This window comes from Hevea brasiliensis, chromosome 10 (genome assembly GCF_030052815.1).
Source record: "Hevea brasiliensis isolate MT/VB/25A 57/8 chromosome 10, ASM3005281v1, whole genome shotgun sequence".
NCBI lineage: Eukaryota > Viridiplantae > Streptophyta > Magnoliopsida > Malpighiales > Euphorbiaceae > Hevea > Hevea brasiliensis.
In genome coordinates this window covers 25,716,336-25,739,810 of record NC_079502.1, presented here as the reverse complement: position 1 = coordinate 25,739,810, position 23,475 = coordinate 25,716,336, and the positions used below count along the sequence as shown (strand labels likewise).

General features: G+C 36.6%; 2 protein-coding genes across 2 annotated transcripts; both read left to right on the top strand.

The window, feature by feature from the left end:
- Positions 1-4,739: 4,739 nt before the first annotated feature.
- LOC131169349 (uncharacterized) lies at positions 4,740-5,429 on the top strand. The gene has a single exon (XM_058128567.1). It carries the CDS (start codon positions 4,740-4,742, stop codon positions 5,427-5,429), a length of 690 nt encoding a protein of 229 aa, XP_057984550.1.
- A 16,151-nt stretch (positions 5,430-21,580) lies between these two features.
- Positions 21,581-23,362, top strand: LOC131169348 (uncharacterized). The gene is made up of 3 exons (XM_058128566.1): positions 21,581-22,587; positions 22,690-22,789; positions 23,087-23,362. Exons 1-3 carry the CDS (start codon positions 21,581-21,583, stop codon positions 23,360-23,362), a joined length of 1,383 nt encoding a protein of 460 aa, XP_057984549.1.
- The last annotated feature ends 113 nt before the right edge of the window (positions 23,363-23,475 follow it).

Sequence of the window (23,475 nt, the reverse complement as noted above, 5' to 3'; positions counted from 1 at the left end):
AATAGTAATCTCTAGCCTCCAAAACTGAAATTTCTGATTTATTCTCCATTGGTTAGAAGTGTGAATTGGCAACTAATGCCAACACTTTTGGGAACCAAAATGTGGTAAATTTATGTGATTAGGACTCATGTGACTATTATGCATTGGAAAGTCAATAATTTGACTTAAATAGTAAAATGAATAGTAACCTTACATGTTAAACATGAAAATTCAATCAATAACTTTGTAATGTGCCCTAGTACACTTAGTAAGATTGGTTTGGATAGGTTGGCATGCCAATAGGGTTCAGTTAGCAGTACTGCACATGGCATTATGCCATTCTATGATTGTATGGCTTTTAGCCATTCTGATATTATGATGATACTTGGCCTTGTGCCTAATGTTTATTACAGCTTATCAGCTATTCTGTTGCACACCGGGAGATACATACGTGACCGATGGTATGACGGCCCGAGGTACTTGGTATCCAGTGCCAGTTTACCAGTTTATTCAGTCCAGTCATCCAGTATAGGCTACTTGGGTAACCAAAAATGGAAGTTGATAAATTTAATGAAATCATTGATATAATAAGTGCCAAATAAATAGACTATAAATAATTACAAAAAATTGGTCTGCATGAGACATCAATATATACACTGCATATTTATTTTTCTTTTAGTTCTTTTTATCTTATTATTGGCACCACTAAGCATTATTGCTTAGCACGTCGCTTTTTGCCACGCGTAGGTTATGGAGAGACAGATAGAGAGCCCAGCAGACCACAAACTGGGTGAGGTCATAATCTGCATAGAGTCAGAGTCACCTCTCATCTACAGTGCATCAGTGGTAGGACTTTTGGTTCCTTTTGAATTTTTTTTTTTTGTATTTTGTAATGGGTAGTAGTTTGTGGTTTGTAAATTATGAACTCATGTAAATAGTAAATTTATGTAATCATATGTTGATGCACATATTTTGTAAAATTTCATTAATTAATATAATTTGAGAATATTTTCATGAAATTAAATTTGATTTTGGATTTGAATGAAACTATGGATTCATGTTGAAAACTTGAGATGGTTGTGAATGTTGAGAATTTTTGAGACCATGTTGATGGTTATTGGAGTTTGAGAATGATTGAAAATGTATAGGAAGTGTTTTTCATAGGTTCCGAAGAACTGTTTTCTCCATTTTTAGTTGGTACTCTGCCGGATTTTCTATAAAATTTTCAGAACCTCAAATGAATTTATAATTTCAATAAATGACTTAAATGAGTCAAATTTCACAAATTGCATTTCATCACCATAAAGAAATAAATTAAGACTGGATAAAAATAATTGAGATAAAATATAGTGTTCCGGTACACTGTGTGGCATATCTTGCTTGGCTATACTGTAGACGGGTAAGGGGTGTCACAAAAAAGCACCAATAAAGAGCCCTAAGACCAATAGGTCTAGTCCCATTACACCCATACTTAAAGAATTAAGTCTCTATGGGTGATGAAAAAAACCCTTCACACATTACAAAGAAGATAAAACTAGACAGAATGAAGAAAAAGAACAACGAAAACAAGAATTACATCAACAAACCAACCCACAAAGACAATTACAAAAGAACATGATACAATTGCATTATATAGATTTTTTAAGCACATTCATGGCATTTAGATAGGTAATTTCTTGTATATTTGATAATTTCATGAGTTTTTGTAAATTTTACTGATCCATAATTAAATCTATGTTTTCTTCATGCTTTTAGGTGTTTTGTAGGAAATTCAAGGCATAGGAGCAAAGGAGGGAGCTTGGAAGAACTTAAGAAGCAAGGCAAGTTGCTGATGCACTTTACACGGGTCATGTAAACACAGCCTCAACCCATGTAACTTCCTGCTTGGCGAAAATTGAAGAAGTGCAGAGAAAGCCACAGTACATGGGTTGTGTAACTTGGTCCATGTAACCTTTAGAGACCCGAGTAACTTTTTATTGCCAAGGGTTGAAGAAGTAAATGAAGCATGCACAAGTACACGGGCCATATAAGTTAACCCGTGTAAGCCTCCAAGACCCGTGTAACTTATTGCCTCCCATCCAAAAAGAGGCCATCAGTGTAGTGACACATGGGCCGTGTACTACATTCTAGTAACTTTCTAAAAATGATTCCAGCTCCTATTTTGGCACACCAATTGGACTTCTAATGCTCTTGGGACTCTAAAACTTAACCCTAGGGCGCCTAATATAAATAGAGGCCATCAGAAAACACACAAGAAGAGATGAGAGTTTTGGAGACACAGCTACATACACACAAAAGAGAAGAGTTTTGAGAGAAGCCTTCCTAAGGAACCCTAGCCATCCTAAATAAGGATCACATCAGTGCCAAGGACAGACTTTTCAGCCAAAGCTTCACAAGTTCATAGCTGCAGAATCTTCACTTTGTTCTTTTGTTTTAAGTCTTTATATTGGTTTTATGTGCTTTTACTTTTATTACATCATGTTTGTTAAACTCACAATGAGTGAGTAACTCCTTAAATTCTTAAATTAAGAAAGTAGCACTCTTAACTTTTGTTATAGATATATATTGAGTTTTATTTAATGGAATTGGGATTTGTTCTTTGATTCAATCTCTTGTGTTCTTAATGCATGCTTTGTGTTGGTACTCACCTAGTCATGATCTAAGATACTAATTGATGAACTAAGAGGTGAAGATTACTATTGGAAAATCAAGATTTTGAACTTAAGAAATCTGACCTAGAAATAGGCTGATACCCTTTGTGGAGTTCCAAAATTAATCATAGAACTCAAAGGGTTTTGATTAGGACTAATCATCAATGAAAGTAGGGTTTTTCTTTAATTGAAATGCACCTTAGATACCTTAAGAAAGGATCTAGGATACCTTAGGATTAATTTCCGTTAAAGAAATAAATACTCAATCCAGTGATAAAACAAGATTAAAATCATGACAAGGTTAAGGTGTGAAATCTAAAATTCTAGAATTATTCACAAAATTAGAATTATCCTTAAAGCTTCCAAATCCACTTTTTTTAATTCTCAATAATTATTCTATTTTAGTTTAGAATTTACCCTTGTATAACTTTTGGAAGTTTAAACAGTTAAGATTGTTGTGTAGTTTAGTACTTATGCCTATAACTCCTCATATAAATGATACTCTACTCATCACTTTATTACTTGTTAATAATCAATGCACTGGCGGTAGTTATAAAACCAACAAACAAGTTTTTGGCACTGTTCCTAGGGAGTTTAGTAATATTAGATGATAGGCAATTTAGCTAATTTAAACATTTATGTTTTTTGTTATTTTAGCTTAACTTTTTCTTCTTTCAAGTGTAGAAATTAGTACATGATCAGAATAACTAAACCTGAAGAAGAATTGCTAGAATTGGATCCTGAAATAGACAAGACACTAAGAACCATCAGGAAAGGAAGAAGAAATCAAGAGCCAGAACCTGAACCTGAAGCTATAAAAGGTCCAGTTATGGCTGATAACAATAATAACAGACAAAGATCCCTGAGGGACTATAGAGCCCCTAATATTTAAGGATACCAGTCCAGCATCACCAAGCCCACAATCGAGGCCAATAAGTTTGAACTTAAACCAGCATGGCTCCAAATGATTCAGCAAACTCAATTTGGGGGCTTACCTATATCCACACTATAACCTATAGTGATTTCTCACTCTATGTGATACCTTCAAGGTGAATGGAGTCTTTGATCAAGCCATTCGACTCTGAGCATTCCCATTCTCATTAATTGATAAAGCAAGGAAGTGGCTGCTTTCTGAACTAGCTGGTACTTTCACTAATTGGGAAGGCTTTTCATAAGCCTTCACAACAAGGTTCTTCCCATGTGCAAAAACTGCAAAATTGATGCTAGAACTGAACACCTTCAGGCAAAAGGAAGGAGAATCACTTAATGACACATGGGAGAGATACAAAGATCATCAAAGGGCATGTCCCCACCATGGCATAGAAGATTGGCTCCTTGTCTAGAATTTCTATAATGCTTTGCTACCATCCATAAGGAGTTTAGTTGATTCAGCAACAAGAGGAGACCTTATGGAGAAAACAGTGGCTAAAGCTTTTGATTTTTTGGAAAGGGTTGCGTACCATAACTTTGAGTGGTCAAATGAAAGGGGAGATGTAAGAAGAACAGCATGTGTCCTAGAATTGGATGCCCTCAGCATGATTAATGCTCAGTTTGATCAACTCACCAAAAAACTTGATAGAATGTAGGCCAATGTAATAAGAGTACATAACTAATTATGCGATAGTTGTGGAGGAGGCTATACAACTTCAGAATGTAGTCTTTACAGCAAACCTTCCACATAGCAGCTAAACTATGTGAACAATGGAGGGAACTTCAACTAGAGGTAGGTTAATAACCCATATTCCAACATAAATAACCTTCGATGGAGGAAGCACCCAAGCTTCTAGTGGTCCAACTAGCAGAATTCTCAGAACCAACCTATAAACAAAAAGCAAGGATATAGGCCGCCGCCACCAGGTTTCCAAAATAGAGGACAAAATTTGATGCAGCAATAACCACCATTCCCTTAACCTCAACAAGCAAAATCAAAGTTGACTATGAAGTCCATGATGGAGAGCATTTTAGTAGCACAACAATAGTAAAATGAGATAATCAAGCAACTAACTTTCAGAGTGGATCAACTAGCCACCCATAGTAAAATGCTTGAAATTAGATCACTCAGCAAGCCAGTTCTACAAGCAAACAAGAAAATCACCAAGTCAACTTAAGATGAATCCCAAGGAACATTGCAAAGCTATCACATTGAGAAGTGGGAGAACATTACAAGAACCAGAAGAAAAGCAAACACAGAAGGAAGAAACTCCTCAAAATCATGAGATTCAAGAAGAGGAAGAAGAGAAACAAGCTGAGGAGAGCAAAAAAGAGGAGGAAAAGGAGAAAAAGAAACTGCCAGAACCTTACCAGCTCCATTTACCTTTTCCTCAGAGATTCCAGAAAGCTATATTGGATAAGCAGTTTGGGAAATTTTTAGAGGTTTTGCAGAAGCTCTACATCAATATTCCTTTTATAGAAGCATTATCTGAGATGCCCTCCTATACAAAATATCTAAAGGAAATCCTTTCCAAGAAAAAGAGAATGGAGGACTATGAGACAGTTGCCCTAATAGAAGAATGTAGTGTCATCCTACAGAGCAAGCTGCCTCCAAAATTGAAAGCTCCTGGAAGCTTTTCCATACCATGCTTGATTGGCAATATGAATATTGACAAAGTCCTCTGTGACCTTAGAGCCAACGTGAGCCTAATGCCCTTATCCATATGTGGGAGAGCTGAGACTAACTACCATCTCCTTGTAATTATCAGACAGACCTGTCAAGTTTACCCATTTAGCATCCTAGAAAACATACCCATCAAGGTGGAAAAATTTTTCATTCTAGTAGATTTTATTGTCCTAGAGATGTAGGAAGATGTCCAAATTCCCATAATATTGGGAAGGCCTTTCTTGGCAATAGCTGGAGCAATCATAGAGGTCAAAAATGGGTGTCTAACTCTCAAAATGGCGGATTAAGAAGTAGAATTCAACCTATTCCAAGTAATGAAGTAAAAGTCTGAACATGATGAATGTTTAAGGGTTGACATCATGGACAAGCTAGTGGGGGGAGAATTTTAAAAGATATATTCTGAAGACCCTCTTGAAGCTTATATAGTGCATGGCCACACAGTAGAGAATGAGAACAAGGAAATTATAGCATATGCAGAATTTCTTGAGATAAATCCACCTCTACCTTTGGCCCAAGCACTCCTGGTAGAAAATCTGAAAGAAAAAGTAACCCAAGAATAGCCTTCAGGAAGAAATAAAATAGGTATAATTAAAACCTTTTCCTTCTGCACTAAGGTATGCATTCTTGGACTCTAACTCTAAACATCCTGTCATTTTAAATGCTAGTCTGAATTCTGCAGAAGAAGAAAAACTCTTAGGAAAACTTAGGACCCATATCAAGTCTATAGGGTACACCATAGAATACCGTAAGGGGTTCCATTTGTATGTATAGAATACCTATGAAAGAGAATAGTAAACCCACCATTGAACACAGATTAAACCCTAACATGAAAGAAGTAATAAAAAAGGAGATTTTGAAACTATTAGATGCAGGTATCATATACCCAATATCTAATAGCAATTGGATTAGTCTAGTGCATATAATGCCTAAGAAGGGTGGGACAACTGTGGTGAAAAATGATAATAATGAATTGATCCCTACTAGGTTAGTCACTGGTTGTCGAATGTGCATTGATTATAGAAAATTAAATAGTGCCACCAGGAAAGACCATTTTCCTCTTCCATTTATAGATCAAATGTTAGAAAGGCTGGCTAAACATTCCTATTTCTGTTATCTAGACAGGTATTATGGATTCTTCCAAATTCCCATTCACCCTGAGGACTAAAAAAATACCGCATTCACTTACCTTTATAGAACATTTGCAAATAGAAGAATTTTTTTTGACCTTTGTAACGCCCTCGCGACTTTTCAAAGAGGCATAATGGCCATTTTTCCTGATTATATTGAAAATATAATGGAAGTTTTCATGGATGATCTTTCTATCTATGAAACTAGCTTTGATGAATGCTTAACTAATCTGTCTAAAGTGCTTCAAAGATGTGAAGAATTAAATCTAGTTCTTAATTGGGAAAAATACCATTTCATGGTAAGAGAGGGCATAGTACTTGGGCACCTAGTTTCAAAAAAAGGGATAGAAGTGGACAAGGCAAAAGCAGAGATCATTGAAAAAATTCCACCACCTTCATCAGTCAAGGAGGTGAGAAGCTTTTGGGGACATGCAAGCTTCTATAGAAGATTCATCAAGGACTTCTCCAAAATAGCTAAGCCATTAACTAATTTGCTAAATCAAAATGTTCCCTTCGACTTTGATGAAAGTTGCCTTGTTACCTTTTGCAGGATAAAGGAAGCCCTTATCTCATCACCAATAATGCAACCACTAGATTGGGAGCTGCCATTCGAGATAATGTGAGATGCAAGTGATTACGTAGTAGGGGCAGTGCTTAGATAGAGAAAGGATAAGAAAGTTCATGTCATCTACTATGCTAGTAAAACGTTTAATGATGCACAAGTCAACTACGTAACCACAGAAAAAGAATTTTTAGCTGTTGTGCTTACAGTTAACAAGTTCAGATCCTACTTGGTTGGCTCCAAAGTTGTCATCTACACAGACCATGTTGCCATTAGGTACCTTCTGAACAAGAAAGAAGCAAAGCCAAGGTTGATCCTATGGATTCTACTTCTGTAGGAATTCGATCTTAAAATCAAAGATAGAAAGGGGACAAAAAATGTGGTAGTCTACCATCTGTCCAGGCTCAGGCAAAAAGAACATGGGGATAACTTTGATGATTTGCCAATTGATGATTCCTTTCCAAATGATAACTTATTTGCAATCTCCTAAGCCCTTTAGTATGTTGACATTGTTAATTACCTTGTGTGTAGGGTTTTGCCACCCAACATGTCCTACCAGCAAAGGAAGAAATTCCTGCATGATGTAAGATAATACACATGGGAGGAACCTCTACTGTACAAGAGATGTTATGACGGCATGATAAGAAGATGCATAACAGAGGAGGAAGTAAAAAGTATTCTGTAATATTGCCACTCATCACCTTAAGGAGGACATCTTAGCACAACAAAAACAGTAGCTAAAATTTTACAAGCAGGGTTCTACTAGCCAAATCTATTCAAAGATGTGGGATCCTTTGCGCTGACATATGATCAATGCCAAAGAATAGGAAATATCTTAAGGAGGAATGAAATGCCACTACACGGTATACTTGAAATAGAGTTGTTTGTTGTGTGGGGAATAGACTTCATGGGTCCATTCCCATCTTCATTTGGAAATAGTTATATTTTGGTTTGTATCGAATATGCATCAAAATGGGTGGAAGCAATAGCCACACCAATAAATATTGCCAGAGTGGTTACCAAATTCCTCAAGAAGTACATCGCCACAAGATGTGGCACCCCAAGGGCAATCATCAGTGATGGAGTAACTCACTTCTAAAATTAGTAATTTGAAACATTATTAAAGAAATATAGAATGACTCACAAAGTGGCAACACCGTACTACCCTCAAACCAGTGGTCAAGTGGAAGTTTCAAACAGGGAACTGAAGCAAATCCTTAAGAAAACGGTCAATCGCTCAAGGAATGATTGGTCTTTAAAATTAGTTGATGCATTGTGAGCCTACCACACTGCATACAAACCTCCCATTAGAACAACCCCCTTTTGTTTGGTTTATGATAAATCATGCCACTTCCCAGTCGAGCTTGAACACAAGGCCTATTGGGTGATTCAAATGCTAAACTTTGACTTGAAAGCTACTGGAGAAAAAAGACTTCTATAGCTCAATAAACTAGATTAAATTAGGCAAGATGCCTATGAGAATGCTAAGATCTTCAATGACAGAACCAAAAGATAGCATGGCAGGCACATAAGCAGAAAAGAAATCAAGGAAGGAGACCTTGTCTTGTTGTTCAACTCAAAGCTAAAGCTCTTCCCAGGAAAGCTACGATCAAGATGGTCCAGATCCTTCAAGATCACTCAAATCTTCCTACATTGAGTAGTAGATGTATGTAGTGAAACCTCGAGTGCCTTCAAAGTTAATGGTCAAAGATTGAAGCCATACTTCTCGAGAGACACAATTAAGAAAGGATTCGCATAATCCTACAGCAATCCTCCAATCGGGGCATAAAGCTGAAAGACAGTCGAGCTAATGTCTATAAACAAGTGCTACCTAGGAGGCAACCCAAGATTTTTACATTTTCTTTACAATTTAATTTATTATTTTTTATGTTATTTCTCATTTTGTAAGCAACCCACTCTTCGCATTGCACATAAGATAAGAGGAATGCAAAAGGGGAGAGGAAATCACTAAGTCTAATCCATGCAAGAGAGGAAATCACAACATAGGGGAGTATTATTATTATTATTATTATTTTACTAACTCCTATTTGCATTTAGTTCTTTCACATAAAAAAAAAAAAAAGTTAACATAACCTTCTAGAGAGTTAGTATAAGAAAAAACCTTTTGAGAGCACAACAAAATTTACCCAAAAAGTTACACGGGTCAGGCCGTGTAATGGCACACACCTCGTGTAACATTCTAGACCTAGAAAGCTCATAGAAATAAGCACTCCAGAAAGTTACAGGGGTCACCCCGTGTGAAAACACATGGCTCGTGTAACCAGAAAACTAGAAAAATAGGGTTGGGATAACCTGGAGCAGAAACTTATATAGGCCTCTTCTCCTCATCACACAGCCCTGTGTAAAGAGAGAAACTCAGGAGTACATAGGGTACCCCGTTTAACAGTACACGACTTGTGTACCTACCAAGAATAGAATAAGAAGAATAGAAAATTACACGGGTCGGGTTGTGTAGTGATATATGGGCCCATGTAAAAAATTGTAAAAGGCACATCGAAAAAGTGGGAAAATGTTTCCAAACACCATCTTTGCCCCTTTAAATGCCTTCTAACCCTTACCCACCCTTTTAACTCCTATAAATCCCCCTCATTCCAAAGATTTCTCTATAAGTTTTCCTTTCCATCTTGATTCCCTTCTTCAAACCCTAAAAATTTCTTCATTCTTTCTTATTCCATGGCATCAACAAAAAGAGCTGCAGGTGGAGTTGGCTCTTCATCATGAGGAGGTCGTGATTCACCATCCCCACCCTCTCAACCTCCACCCCAACACCCAAGAACTCACTGAACCCCACCACAAGAACCATAACCACAACCTCCCCAATAACCCCCAGAACTTGAATTCTCCATTGTCTACCCCTTTAGTAACACCAAGCATTGAGATTTATGTGCCAGGCTTAATCACCACAAGATTTCATCCACCAAATACATGGACTCTGCCCTTTTGTAGAAGTTAGGGTTGAAAGCGAAGGTATATATCCTTCTTGACAACATTGGGTAGACCCATTTTGCCCAATTATGCTACCCCGCCTATAAGGATACCACTTTAGAGTTCCTATGGAGTTTTCAAGCCACCCATTAGGCCACTGACAGAGGTGATAGGGGGAGGATCACATTCTGCTTCTTAGGAGCAGATCGTGTCCTGAACACGGACGAGTTTAGCACCATTTTTGGCTTTGATAATAGTGGACAACAAGAGATTTTGAAGAACAGGATGGTCTACAATAGTATTGAGTTTTAACGATCCATTGTGCCAAACTCAAAAATTTATAACTCTAACAGATCCAAATCTAGTGGGTTGGCAAGCCCTGCTCTATATTACATGCATCGATTCACTACCCGCACCATCATGGAACGTAACGATAATTTGAGCGCTGCAAATGCCAATGAACTATTTTTCTTATGGTGCATGGTGATTGGTCAACGTTATAGCACCAGCTATTTCCTTTGTAACCACTTTCAATGGATATCCCACCAAGCCACGGGGAACATCATAGTGGGATGTAACATCCTCATTTTTATAGCCCATACATCCTACTGTTCCGACGACTAATGTCTACCCCGGAAAGTCGAAATGTCTGGAACTACACTTAATTGACAGTGAGAAAGTATAAAATAATGAAATATGTGATGAGAAAAATTAAGAAAAAATAAAATAGATAAAATGTGACAAAGTTAAACGAGCCGAACCCGTAGCGATGGGTGACCACACCAAAAAGTTATGGCGAGGACCGTTGACTAGCCCTGGACCACAGGGAACTCGGGAAAATATTTTTAGGACATAATTAAAGGTCTACTGAGGTGTAATTGACATTGAAAATATCAAAGAAAAATTAATAAGTTAGTTTAAACGAAAAATGAAAATTAAAGAAATCGGTAGTACAAGGAGTAAATCGGTGTTACCGAAAAAGTTCGAATTTGACCGAAGAGGGGCATTTTGGTCAATTGACACATAGTATTGACTTTTGACCTCAATGTCCATTAAAAATAAGTGGTATTACACTTTGAAAATGTCATGAAAAATAAAAATGAGGTACATTATATAAATAGTGGAAGAAATGAGGCAAATGTGCAAATTATGGAACTTTAAGTAATTAAATCATTAATTTATGGTTAGTGCTCCACCAACTCAGATTTTGGGACACATATATAAGCCAATTTGGGACAGAAATGTTCATCTTCAACCTTGGAAACAAACCAACTGAGAGAAACACCATGGAAATCCTCCATGGCCAAACCTCACTCCACCACCATGCACTCATGATTCAAGCCTCATTTCCACTTGGTTTCTTCATTAAAGCTTGCACACACACCTTGGTCAGCATGTTGGAAGAAAAAAGAAGAGGATTTGATGAAGTTTTAGCGAAGCTCAAAAAATGTTAGTGCTAGTTTTTCTTCCCTTGCTTAATTAAAGTTTGAATTGAGGTTATGGTGAGTAGTTTGGTTGAAAATTTTAAGGAATTAAGTGAGTATTTGGTGTGTGTAATTCTTGGCAGCCATGAAAAGGGAAGGTAAGTGAATTATTCTTATATGTAATTGATGGTATTTGATGGGAATTAGTGTGGATTAAAGTAATTTGTGATGGTAGTAAGTTAATCTCATGTGTAACTTGTGATTGAGCTTTTGAAATGGGGATTTGTATTGTTGCTTCATTTTGGGCAGCCATAAGAACATGGGAGATTAGTTATCTCATGAAATTAATTGATTTTTTGGGATGTTGATAAGTAAGCAAATGAGGGTTACACTTGGATTGATGAAAATACTTGTGCTAGAAATTGATTGAATGTGAGTTGTTGAATTAGAACATTTGAATTAAGGATTTAAAAGTGGGACTTGGATGCTTTAGTAAACTGCCATGTTGGGCAGCCTTAAATAACATGAATTTGTGTGTGAGTTTATGAAATTTATTAATGAAATATGATGGTGTTGAATGGTGGGCAGTTTGTGTAATTGCCATGGAAGTGTATGTGTTATATTAGTGTTGATGTACGTTGAATTTGGGTTGAAGTAAATGTTAAAAATTAATGGTGTATTGTGTGCATTGAGCACTTGAGCGTTCTTCCCAAAATGCGTGCTGGAATTGTGTATAATATATACAGAAGTGCCATGATTAAATGTTAAAGTATTGGGAGGAGGAGGATTGTCAAAATTGGAAGTGTGATGTTCAAATACAGGTTGTGTATGTTGGCAGCACCTAAATTAGGTTATAAGTGCAAAACTGTGAGCCTAATTGTTATGAGGCCAATTTGGGGGGAGGGGGGGGGGTGGTGGGGGGAGGAAACTAAACACCAAATAGGCCAACTTTCATGTAGAAATGTTGCCAAAATTCTGCCTAGAAACTGACCTTAAAAATGACCAAATCTAGAATGGCAACCTTGCAAACCCAGATTTTTGATCATATGAATAGTAGTCATTGGGATTACCATAACTCACTCAAAACAGGTCCAATTGACCTGAAATTTTTACCGTGGATAGCTAAGACATACAGCTACAATTCTTATGAAGACACCAAAGCCCAGAAATGGACAAAACCAAGTCCAATAGCTTGCACAAATTCGGGTACCAAAACTGTCAGAACTAAAAGTGACCTAAATTTGACCAAATTTTGTACTAAAGGTGCAATCTGTCCAGCTTTAGTAAATTGATCATATCTTGGTCTATACAACTCAGAATTACCTCAAATTTTTGCCTAGAGTGCAATAAGACATAGAGTTACAATTCTTATAGACACCAAAGCCCAAAAATGGCCAGAACCAAGTTAAATAGCTTCTACAAGTTCGGGTACCAAAACTGTCAGAACTAAAAGTGACCTAAAATTGACTAAATTTTGCACTAAAGGTGCAATCTGTCTAGCTTTAATAAATTGACCATATCTTGGTCTATACAGCTTAGAATGACCTAAAATTTCGCCCAGAGTGCAATAAGACATAGAGCTACAATTTTGCTTCTCTGATCAGAAGCTAAAAAGCAAGAGAAATAGGACTTTAAGCTAGGCCAATCTAGCACACAAAAATTGAGAATTTGACATTTACATACAATGATGCTTGAAATAATTTGGCAATGAATGCCAACTTGTAAAAATGGTAAATTGCACTATATTGGTAGCATATTGAAATGCAAATTGTGACATGTTGATACTAGACTCAACTTATCCATGATGTATAAAAAGGTCAACATTTTCATTGACTAGTGAATTATATAATGACCAGTAAACCTTGAAAATAAATAAATAAATATTTAATCTTGTAATATGCCCTAGTTTGCCTAGTTGACTAGTTTGGATAGGTTGGCATGCCAATAAGATTCTGACAGCTATTCTGTAAATGACTTTACATCATATTGTGTTTTATGGCTTATTATGCCATACTATGATTTTAATAGCCTATGGCTATACAGATTGCGTTATTATACTTGGCTAAATGCCTGATTGATTATATGGCTTTTTAGCCACACTGTTTGCACACCGAGAGATACTTTGTGACAGATGGTGTGACGGCCCGAGGTACTAGGTACCCAGTGCTAGTATAACCGTTTATCCAGTCTGGTCAGTGTATAGACTACATGGGCAGTCAATTAAAACATTATTCAATTCAGGCAGCTAAGTTAAGTTAAGTATAATGAAATTTCAGTACAATTAAATTAAGTATTGAATGAATGTGTAAAAGAGATTAGCAAAAGAAGCATAAAAAAAATATAAATTGCAGAACCGTAGAGACTTGAAATACAATACAGTTAGAATAATTTGTATACTGAGTAGTATTACTGAAAAGTTATAAACTAAGCACTTCCAAAGAGGAACAAACTAGTATATAAGATCGTTGATACTAGAAATACTATACCAAATTAAATTGATTCCTGAGTATCCGAATTATGATTTATTTCTTTCTTTATTTGTATATATTATTTCTTGTTATACTATTGCACCACTAAGTAGAAATGCTTAGCGCGATGGAATTGCTTCCTCGCGCAGGTACTGAAGGTAAAACTAGTAGACTATCAACTGAGATTTTTGGTGTCCAGATCTACAGAAGTGTCAAAAGAGTTCAAGATTGTCACCACCTCAGTAATGCATGTAGATAGGGCTCATTTTAAGCTTATTTTCTAATATGTATGTTATAATTACTGCTTATATTGTAATGTGAATTAGTAACTGTAATTTCATTTGCCTATCCTGTACTTGATAAATTTATATACTTAATTGGCAAATTTGTATAAGTTAATGAAATATAAGAATTCTAATATTTGTGTTGAATATCTAATCATAATGATTTTGAATGAGATTGAGTTTGAGAAATTTTGAGACTGAATCTGAATTTGAGAAACTAATGAGAATGCTTTGAGATAATCTGAGTTATGAATTTGAGCATATATTGAAATTATTTTTGGCAGGTTCAGAAGAACTATTAGTCCAAATTACAGCCGGCACTCTGCTGGATTATCGTTAAAATTTTTGAAATTTCCAAATTAATTAAATTTTAATGAAAGTAAAAATAGCCTAAACCTTAAATAAAGTTTTTAAATAAATAAATCAAGAACTGTAATGAAATCAAATAAGGTCAGGTGCTCCGGCACTCCGTGTGACACACCTTGCTCGGCTACACTGTAGACGGGTGAGGGGTGTTACATGGGAGGCTTGATCACAACAATTGCTTTCCACTTCAGGTTTGTGCCTGTCCATGTCCACTTATGACTCATCGCTGGTGCCTCTTGGATCGACTAGACCATCTGTATCTCCATGGGGATATGTAGGCAAGTACAGGACCAATGCCTTTTAATTAATGCTAAAGGGAATGTTATTCCCCAAGCAGTACCGGATGGGAGAAAGGAATGAATGTATCTAGAAAGGCAAAAAGGCATCAATATATTATCTGTGAAAAGCTAAATCATCTAATTGGAGTTAAACTTATTAAATCCCTTCATAGCCATTAATATATCACATTGAACTTGCAAAATTAGGAGAAAACTCTTGAAATGCAAATAAACCTAAAAATGCCTCACTAGTTCTAGAACATATCTCTTGGACATATTAAGGCAAAATCCTAGCATATGTTTGACAAAGAGATGATTAAGGCATTCTTTGATATAGGCTAATTAAGCCCTAGCTAACCTTAGTCACAATATATCTCTTACACCCAACTTGAGCCTATATTTTTACGTATATAAGTTTCTTTGCTTACCCATAACTATTGACTTAGCCCCTATCCTAAACACTTACCTCACCTTTTTGAGGAAGCTTAATGTATAAGGAATAGGTATATCAAGTGTAAAAGAAAATATGAGGAGAAGGTGTGGAACTCAAGAAGAGTGTAAGTATGCAATTGAAATCAAAGAATAACTTCTCTTTCTAACCAGCAAAAATAATGAGTTTAGGGGAGAGAACACCAAAAAAAAAAAAAAGGAGAAGAGAGAAGAGAGAAGGTTTCATGAAAGCATGCTTAGCTCTATAAAAACCAATAACTCCCCCTCTCTATACAAAACCTATAGAATAAACTTGGTATACTCAGTACATTATGCATAGATACTATCCTCATATTTGCACTTCTTAAAACCTTTCATTAGTAACCAAATCATTATCTCTTAGCCCCATTAAAACCCTTTAAAAGACCTTTTGATTTTTGAAAGTGTATGCTATATTAGTGGACATAGAAAATTAAGATATACCTATGGAGTTGAAATTGAATCAAACTCACCACAGTCATCATCAATAGAGGCAATTTGGGGAGTAAGTGTTTCTTAAGTCTATCCTAATGAAACATGTTATTTGTTACTTGTTAATGGCCTTGCATAGAGAGATAATTAGTTGAAGCACTATGAAAGGGGGGTGAAGCTCTAAACAAGGAGCTATTAAGGTCTATATGCCTTGAAAAAGGGAAATTGGTATGAATAATGAAAGGAGTTCAATTGTATGCATATTGAAATTTTGGTTATGTTTCTAAATGTCCCCTAAAAAGTGTTTCAAAAGTGGTTTTGATTTGCTTGAGGACAAGTAAAAGTTTGAGTTTGGGGTATTTGATGCACTTGTATTATATAGATGTTTTTAAGCATAATTGTATAACATCTCATAGCATTTAGATAGGTAATTGCATGTATATTTGATAATTTCATGAGTTTTTATAAATTTTATTGATCCACACTAAAATCTATGTTTTCTACCTACTTTTAGGCATTCTGTAGGAAATTCAAGGCATAAGAACAAGGGAGGGAGCTTAGAAGAACTTAAGAAGCAAGGCAAGTTGCTGATGCACTTTACACGGATCATGTAAACATAGACTCAGACCTGTGTAACTTCTTGCTTGGGAAAACTTGAAGAAGTGTAGAGAAAGTCGCAATACACGGGCCGTGCAACTTGGTCCATGTAACCTTCAGAGACCTATGTAACTTTCTATCACCAAGGCTTGAAGAAGTAAATGAAGCATGCACAAGTACACGGACCGTGTAAGTTGACCCGTGTAAGCCTCCAAGAACTATTTAACTTACTGCCAACTATCCGAAAAGAAGCCACCATCTCCAAAAATTTACATGCCCCAAGCCGTGTAGTGACACACGGGCCGTGTACTACATTCCAGTGACTTTCTTAAAATGATTCCAACTCCTATTTTGGCACACCAATTAGACTTCTAATGCCCTTGGGACTCTAAAACTTAACCCTAGGACACTTAATATAAATAGAGGCCAGTGGAAAGCACACAAGAAGAGAAGAGAGTTTTGGAGACACAGCTACATACACACAAAAGGGAAGAGTTTTGAGAGAAGCCTTCCTAAGGAACCTTAGCCATCTTGAAGAAGGATCACATCGGTGCTAAGGACAGACTTCTCAGCCAAAGTTCCACAAGTTCACAACTGCAGAATCTTCCCTCGGTTCTTTTGTTTCTAGTCTTCAAATTGGTTTTATGTGCTTTTACTTTTATTACATCATGTTTGTTAAACTCACCATGAGTAAGTAACTCTTTAAATTCTGGAATTAAGAAAGTAGCACTCTTAACTTTTGTTATAGATATATATTGAGTTTTATTTAATGGAATTGGGTTTTATTCTTTGATTCAATCTCTTGTGTTCTTAATGCATGCTATGTGTTAGTATCCCCCTAGTCATGATCTAAGATACTAATTGATGAACTAAGAGGTAAAGATTACTATTGGAAAATCAAGATTTTGAATCTATAAAATCTGACCTAGAAATAGGTCGATAACCTTTATGGAGTTCCAAAATTAATTATAGATCTCAAAGGGTTTTGATTAGGACTAATTACCAACGAAAGTAGGGTTTGGCTCTAATTGAAATACACCTTAGATACTTTAAGAGAGGATCTAGGATACCTTAGGATTAATTTCCATCAAAGAAACTAACACTCAATCCATTGATAAAATAAGATTAAAATCATGACAAGGTTAAAGTGTGAAATCTAAAATTCTAGAATTATTCACAAAATTAAAATTCTCCTTAAAGCTTCCAGATTCACTTTCTTTAATTCTTAATAGTTATTCTGTCTTAGTTTAAAATTTACCATCATATAACTTTCGGTAGTTTAAAGAATTAAGATTGTTGTGTAGTTTAGTACTTACGCCTGTAACTCATCATGGGAACGATATTCTACTCATCACTTTGTTATTTGTTAGCGATCCGTGCATTTATGGAGGTTGTAAAACCAGCAAATAAAACACAGTAGAACTAAAAAGAGTACACAATTTAGCAGATCCAAAAGATGAAAAAGCCAATAAATAAAGTAGCAATCACACATGCAGCAAACCAACAACACCAAAATTGCTACACAAGGACAATCAAAACACAACAACAAGATCTTCACTATGATTTAACCCCTACTTGGCCAATACATCAATGATAGAGTTAGCTTCCCATTGAATATGACTAACATGAACAAGGGGAGGCTACTCATACACTCACTAATGAAATTAATTAGTGATGCAAATCGCCAAGGAACAGAATCTGGGTGTAAAACCTGAGAAGATGCAATCTTAGAGTTTGATTCTATATAAATAGAGTAGAACTACATAAATCAAGCATGGCCATAGATAACTCTAAAGCTTTCTTGATGGTTAATAGTTCAACAACATTTGAATTTAAAATACCCATAGGGCAAGAGAAGATACAAATGAAGCTACCTCTTGAATCCCTTAAAACACCACCTACAACACTTCTACCAAGCGTAGAAAGGAGCCATCAATGTTCAATTCAAAACATAACAGGAAAGAACTGGGAGGAGGTTGCGAAAGCACATTTGGACAATCCTTTGGGGGATTTGATTGAATAGTTGCACATTCAATAATCAATCCAGACTTCTAAGATGAAAGGAAGCATCTAGAGCCTTCATCCAAGAAGATAAGTGATGAAAGATAAGGGAGCATAGATTTATGGTTAAGATGTCCTTGTCATTAAAAACTTTATCATTCATAGCCAACCAAATAGACAACATAATTGCATAAAATAAATTTATAGAATAAATTTATCCATAACCTTTTTTGAAATTTTCCTTGAATCAACAATCCCCATTCAAAAAAGAGAGCATGGATTGAATTTAGAAAACAAAAAGAGAACTCCCACCAATTGAGGAACAAACACCAGACATGCCAGGAATAAGTACGGTTAAGAACAATATGAGACACAGTTTCCTTTTCCCAACCACAGCGCGAATAAATATTAAGGTTAGAAGGGATGACATTAACATGGCATAACAAATCCTTAGAACATAATCTCCCTTGAAATGTCAGCAACACCAACACTTCTACCTTTGGAGGAGTAAGACCTTTCCAAAAAGGTTGAAAATTAGAGGAGTGTTGGATAGAGGCACTGATGAGGGTCTTATAAAAAGAGTTAATTGAGAAAACACCATTGATGTTAAGTTTCCTATTCAACCTATCAGAGCGTGACCTTTTTAGCCTATCAGACTAACTGAAGAATTGCAAGCAATTAGGCCAAAAGTTCAACTTCTGATGAGGAACCGGTTGCACCAATTCCACACCAAGGGCCAATAACTAGAGCAATGGCTAAGAAGCTTCAAGGCTTGGTGAATAAGCACATCACCAAGTCCAACCTCTTGCAAGTATTCGGTTTGGACTTGGAAGATGGAAGCCAACATTGTTGTACATTCCTTTGTATATTTGAGGAGCCAAGAGACCAAGTGGCAACCGTCTAAGTTGGCATACATGTGGCAGCCACCTCAGCAAATCCATCCTAGTTGGCATCCAATGTGGCGTCTAAGTGGAGTGCCTAGGTGGCAGCATAATTGGCAGCCCATCTCCACCAACTTTTTGAAGATACGTTTGTCCATTTTGCAAAGATTGGAAGCCATAACTTTGTCCAAGAGCTCCAGCCATGCTTCAACTATTTATAGGAAAAGGAAAGTTACTACTTTCAGCTTCAAGACAAAACATCTCTTTTCAGATTGTCTCTCATTTGTGGCCTACCAAATCTGACCTTCCTATTAATGTTTGAACTTTGCATCTATTTTTAGGAGAGATTGGTGTATCAACCAAGACTTGCGCATGTCCCATGGTTGTTGAAATGTCTTGGCAAAATACACCAACCCATATTTCTGCCTTCTTTTGTTTCATTTTGAGAACAGAATTCATATGGTAATTTTTTGAGCAAAATTGCTGGAGCTTTACTTCAAAGTTCTTCTTAGAACTCTCTCTATTTTTCTTAGCAAATTCTTGCCTTGATTTGTTAAGTTTTATTATATGTTCAAGGTTGTTCATCAGCATAGGTGAATTGGTCTTATTCTTAGCTGTCTTTCTTGGGAATTATATTTTCAGTTCTCCATTTTCAAGGTGAAGGGTTGAAGGTTCAATGGAGTTTCTTGGCTTGTTTTGAAGACGGTCCTTTGGTCCTTCTTCTTAGTGGAATCAGCTACTAAGGGTATAAACCGTATCATTTGGTATTAGAGCTTAGGCTCTCTTCAAAACAGGTTGGTCATCCATTTTGTTGTGTTCTTGTTTTTCCTTTCTCCTTCTTTTTTTCTTCCTTGTGTTTCAGCCTTGAAGGTTGTTCAAGTCTTTGTGTTTTCTAGTGTTTTTAAGAAAATCTGAATATATTCAGGGCTTAGTAGTGAGTTAACACTCAATACTACTAATCTTAGGGTATATTAGAGTCTTTCTTGCATCTGTCCTTGTTTCCCTAGTTTTGTCACATTTGTGTTGTTTTCTACCATAAACCTTTTCTTCACAACCTGGTTATTTGCATCTTTGTGGCTTGTGAAGTGTGTTGTTAAAGTGTTTAGTGTTGGATGCGTTGAGTGTATCTATTGTGTGGTTACGTGATATATATATATATATATATATATATATATATATATAAAAGAACAAAAAGAAAGAAGAAAAAAAAAGGGTTAAAAAAAAGGGTACTAAAGTGTATGTTTGAGAGCTGGAATATTATAAGTTCAACATTTCTATTTGGTGGCTGTTTTGGGGGAGGTATAACCAAACCACCCCAGAAAGTTCTAAAACTTCATAGGGGTGCTTTGTAGGTGAAATTAAGCCTAGAAATCAAATTTGGTGTAAAAATTCTACCGTTTACTTAGTGAACCAAATTTAGCACCTATTAGGCCAATTTGTAGTATAAAACTTCGAGGTGTTTTTTGGAACCTCTAGACTTGATTTTTCCTTCTAAAACTATGTCTTGTTACTGCTCTTAAAATAGTTTTACAAAATTCCAACTTTGCCTTTTTTCGAGGAGAGGCAAAAATAGCAAGCTAATTTCAACTCCTATTTCTTTTCATTGCTCTAGAGCTTGGTGTCTTCATTTCTTGCTTCAACTGTCATAACAAACATTTATTCCATATGTTTTTCTTGAATTTGTGCTTGAACATATATTAAAACTTGATTTAAACTTGCTAGAATTGCATTAGTTCGAACAAGAACTTGGTAAGCAAGCTTGAGTGGAAAAAGGCATCGAGTGGCAAGAACTCCAAGAGGGTAAAAGCCTATAAACTGAGTACAAACACTTGAGTGACCAAAATTGAGTGAAATTGTGAGGTTGTTTTCTGTTTTACTAACTTTTTTGTGCAGGTGTTAAAAATGTCACAAGAACAAACTAATGGGCTTAATATGGATAATCCTTTTTACCAATAAGCACTTGTTCAACATTTGGAAAGAATTGGTAGACAATTGAGCAACCTAGCTGACCGAATTAAAAGAATTGAGCAGAATAGTGGGAATGGTAGACAAAACACAAATTAGGGGCAGAATAGGGCTAGGGGATCTAGAGTGAACAATGCACCACCTACAGATGATTGGGGGGATGAAAATGATGATGATTCTGATGAAGAGGATGACCAGCACTCTACTGCACATGATGAACACCATAGACCGAGAGGGATGAGAGGTAATAGGGGTGGAAGAGGTGGAGGCAGAAACTTGAGAACAGGTAATATAAAGGAAGCAAGAGGGAGAGGGAGAGTGGATGGTAACATTAGTGGGATCAAAATGAAAATTCCACCATTCCAGGGCAAAGCCAATCCGGATGCATATTTGGAGTGGGAGAGGAAGGTGGATCTCATTTTTTATTGTCATAATTATAGTGAGGAAAAGAAGGTGAAGCTTGCAGTAGTTGAGTTTACAAATTATACCATAGTTTGGTGGGATTAATTGCTCACTAAAAGAAGGAGAAATGGGATGAGGGGTGTTGAAACTTGGGATGAGATGAAGCAAATCATGAGGGACAGATTTGTACCTCAACATTACTATAAGGAGTTGCACCAAAGGTTGCAAGGGCTAGTGCAAGGAAACAAAAGTGTGGAAGAATATTTCAAGGAGATGGAGATGGCTATGATAAGAGCCAATGTAGAGGAGGATAGGGAAGCCACTATGGCTAGGTTCCTAAAGGGGCTGAATCTTGATATTGCCAATATAGTGGAGCTACAACACTATGTAGAGCTTGATGACATGTTAAATATGGCAATCAAGATAGAAAAACAACTAAAGAAGAAGAAAGCATTCAAGATGGGTGTAGGTATGAATTCGAGCAACAATGCTCCATGGAAACCGAATTGGAAGAAGGGTGAAACTTATGATTCCAAGGCTGTTTCTAAGGAAAAGAAAGAGGAGACTAGGGGTGGAGAAAAGCCTAGTGTGACTGAGAAAGGCATGGGACAGAATACCTCAAGTGGAAAAACTAGGGATATCCAATGTTTTAGGTGCCTAGGGAAGGGACATTATGAATCTCAATGTCCTAACAAGAGGGTGATGGTGATGAGGCAGAATGGGGAGATCGAATCAGAAGATGATGATGTTGATGATGATGCTAGTGAGAGTATGCCTCCTTTGGAGGAAGCTAGTGATGTAGAGCATGCCGTGGGAGGTAATATTCTGGTGGTTAGGCGTGCACTAAGTGCACAAGCAAAGGAAGAAGAGGGAGATGCACTACAAAGGGAAAATATTTTCCACACTAGATGCTTGGTGAATGGTAAAACTTGTAGCATGATTGTAGATAGTGGTAGTTGTGTGAATGTTGCCAGCACACTCATGGCTGTGAAGCTTGGCATGCGCACCATGAAGCATCCTAGACCATACAAGTTGCAATGGCTGAATGAATGTGGAGAAATTAAGGTGAACAAGCAAGTGATGTTGGCTTTTTCTATTGGAAGGTATAAGGATGAGGTGTCGTGTGATGTGGTGCCAATGTATGCTAGACATATTTTGCTAGGGAGACCATGGCAATATGATAGGAAAGTAGTGCATGATAGATTTAGGAATAGGTACTCCTTTGATCATGATGGATGAAGGGTTAGTTTAGCAGCATTATCACCCGCACAAGCTTTTGAAGATCAATTAAGGATAAAACAGACCATGAATGAGCAACAACAAAGAGAGGCTGAGCTAAGAGTGCAAAAAGAGAAAGAAAGAAAAGAAAGAGAGGAAAAAGTAAGTGGGAAAAATGAGGAAGAGAAAGAGAAGAGAGAAAATTCAAAAAGAGTGAAACCAAAAGAAAAGGGCTCAAGGCAAAAGGAGAGTTGTGAGAAGAGTGGAGAGAATAAAGTCAATTTGCTAGCAAAAGCCAAGGATGTGAGGACTGCATATTTTTCTAGTATGCCAATGGCTTTGCTAATTTATAAGGGAGCTTACACCAATGTTTCTAACCTTGACCCATCCATTTCTAGTTGTGCTTTGCCCTTATTGCAGGAGTTTGAGGATGTTTTCCCTGAAGAAATACCTAATGGGCTACCACCCATTAGAGGCATAGAGCACCAAATAAATTTTATGCCTGGAGCTGTAATCCCAAATAGGCCAGCCTATAGGACCAATCCGGAAGAGGCTAAGGAACTTCAAAGACAAGTGGAGGAGCTTCTAGCAAAAGGCCATGTTAGGGAGAGCATGAGCCCATGTGTCATACCTATTATTTTGGTGCCTAAAAAAGATGGGAGCATGTGGGAGCATGCGCATGTGTGTGGATTGTAGAGTAATCAACAAAATCACTATAAAGTATAGACATCCCATACCTAGACTTGATGATAGGCTTAATGAGTTGCATGGTGCATGCATATTTTCTAAAATTGACTTAAAGAGTAGTT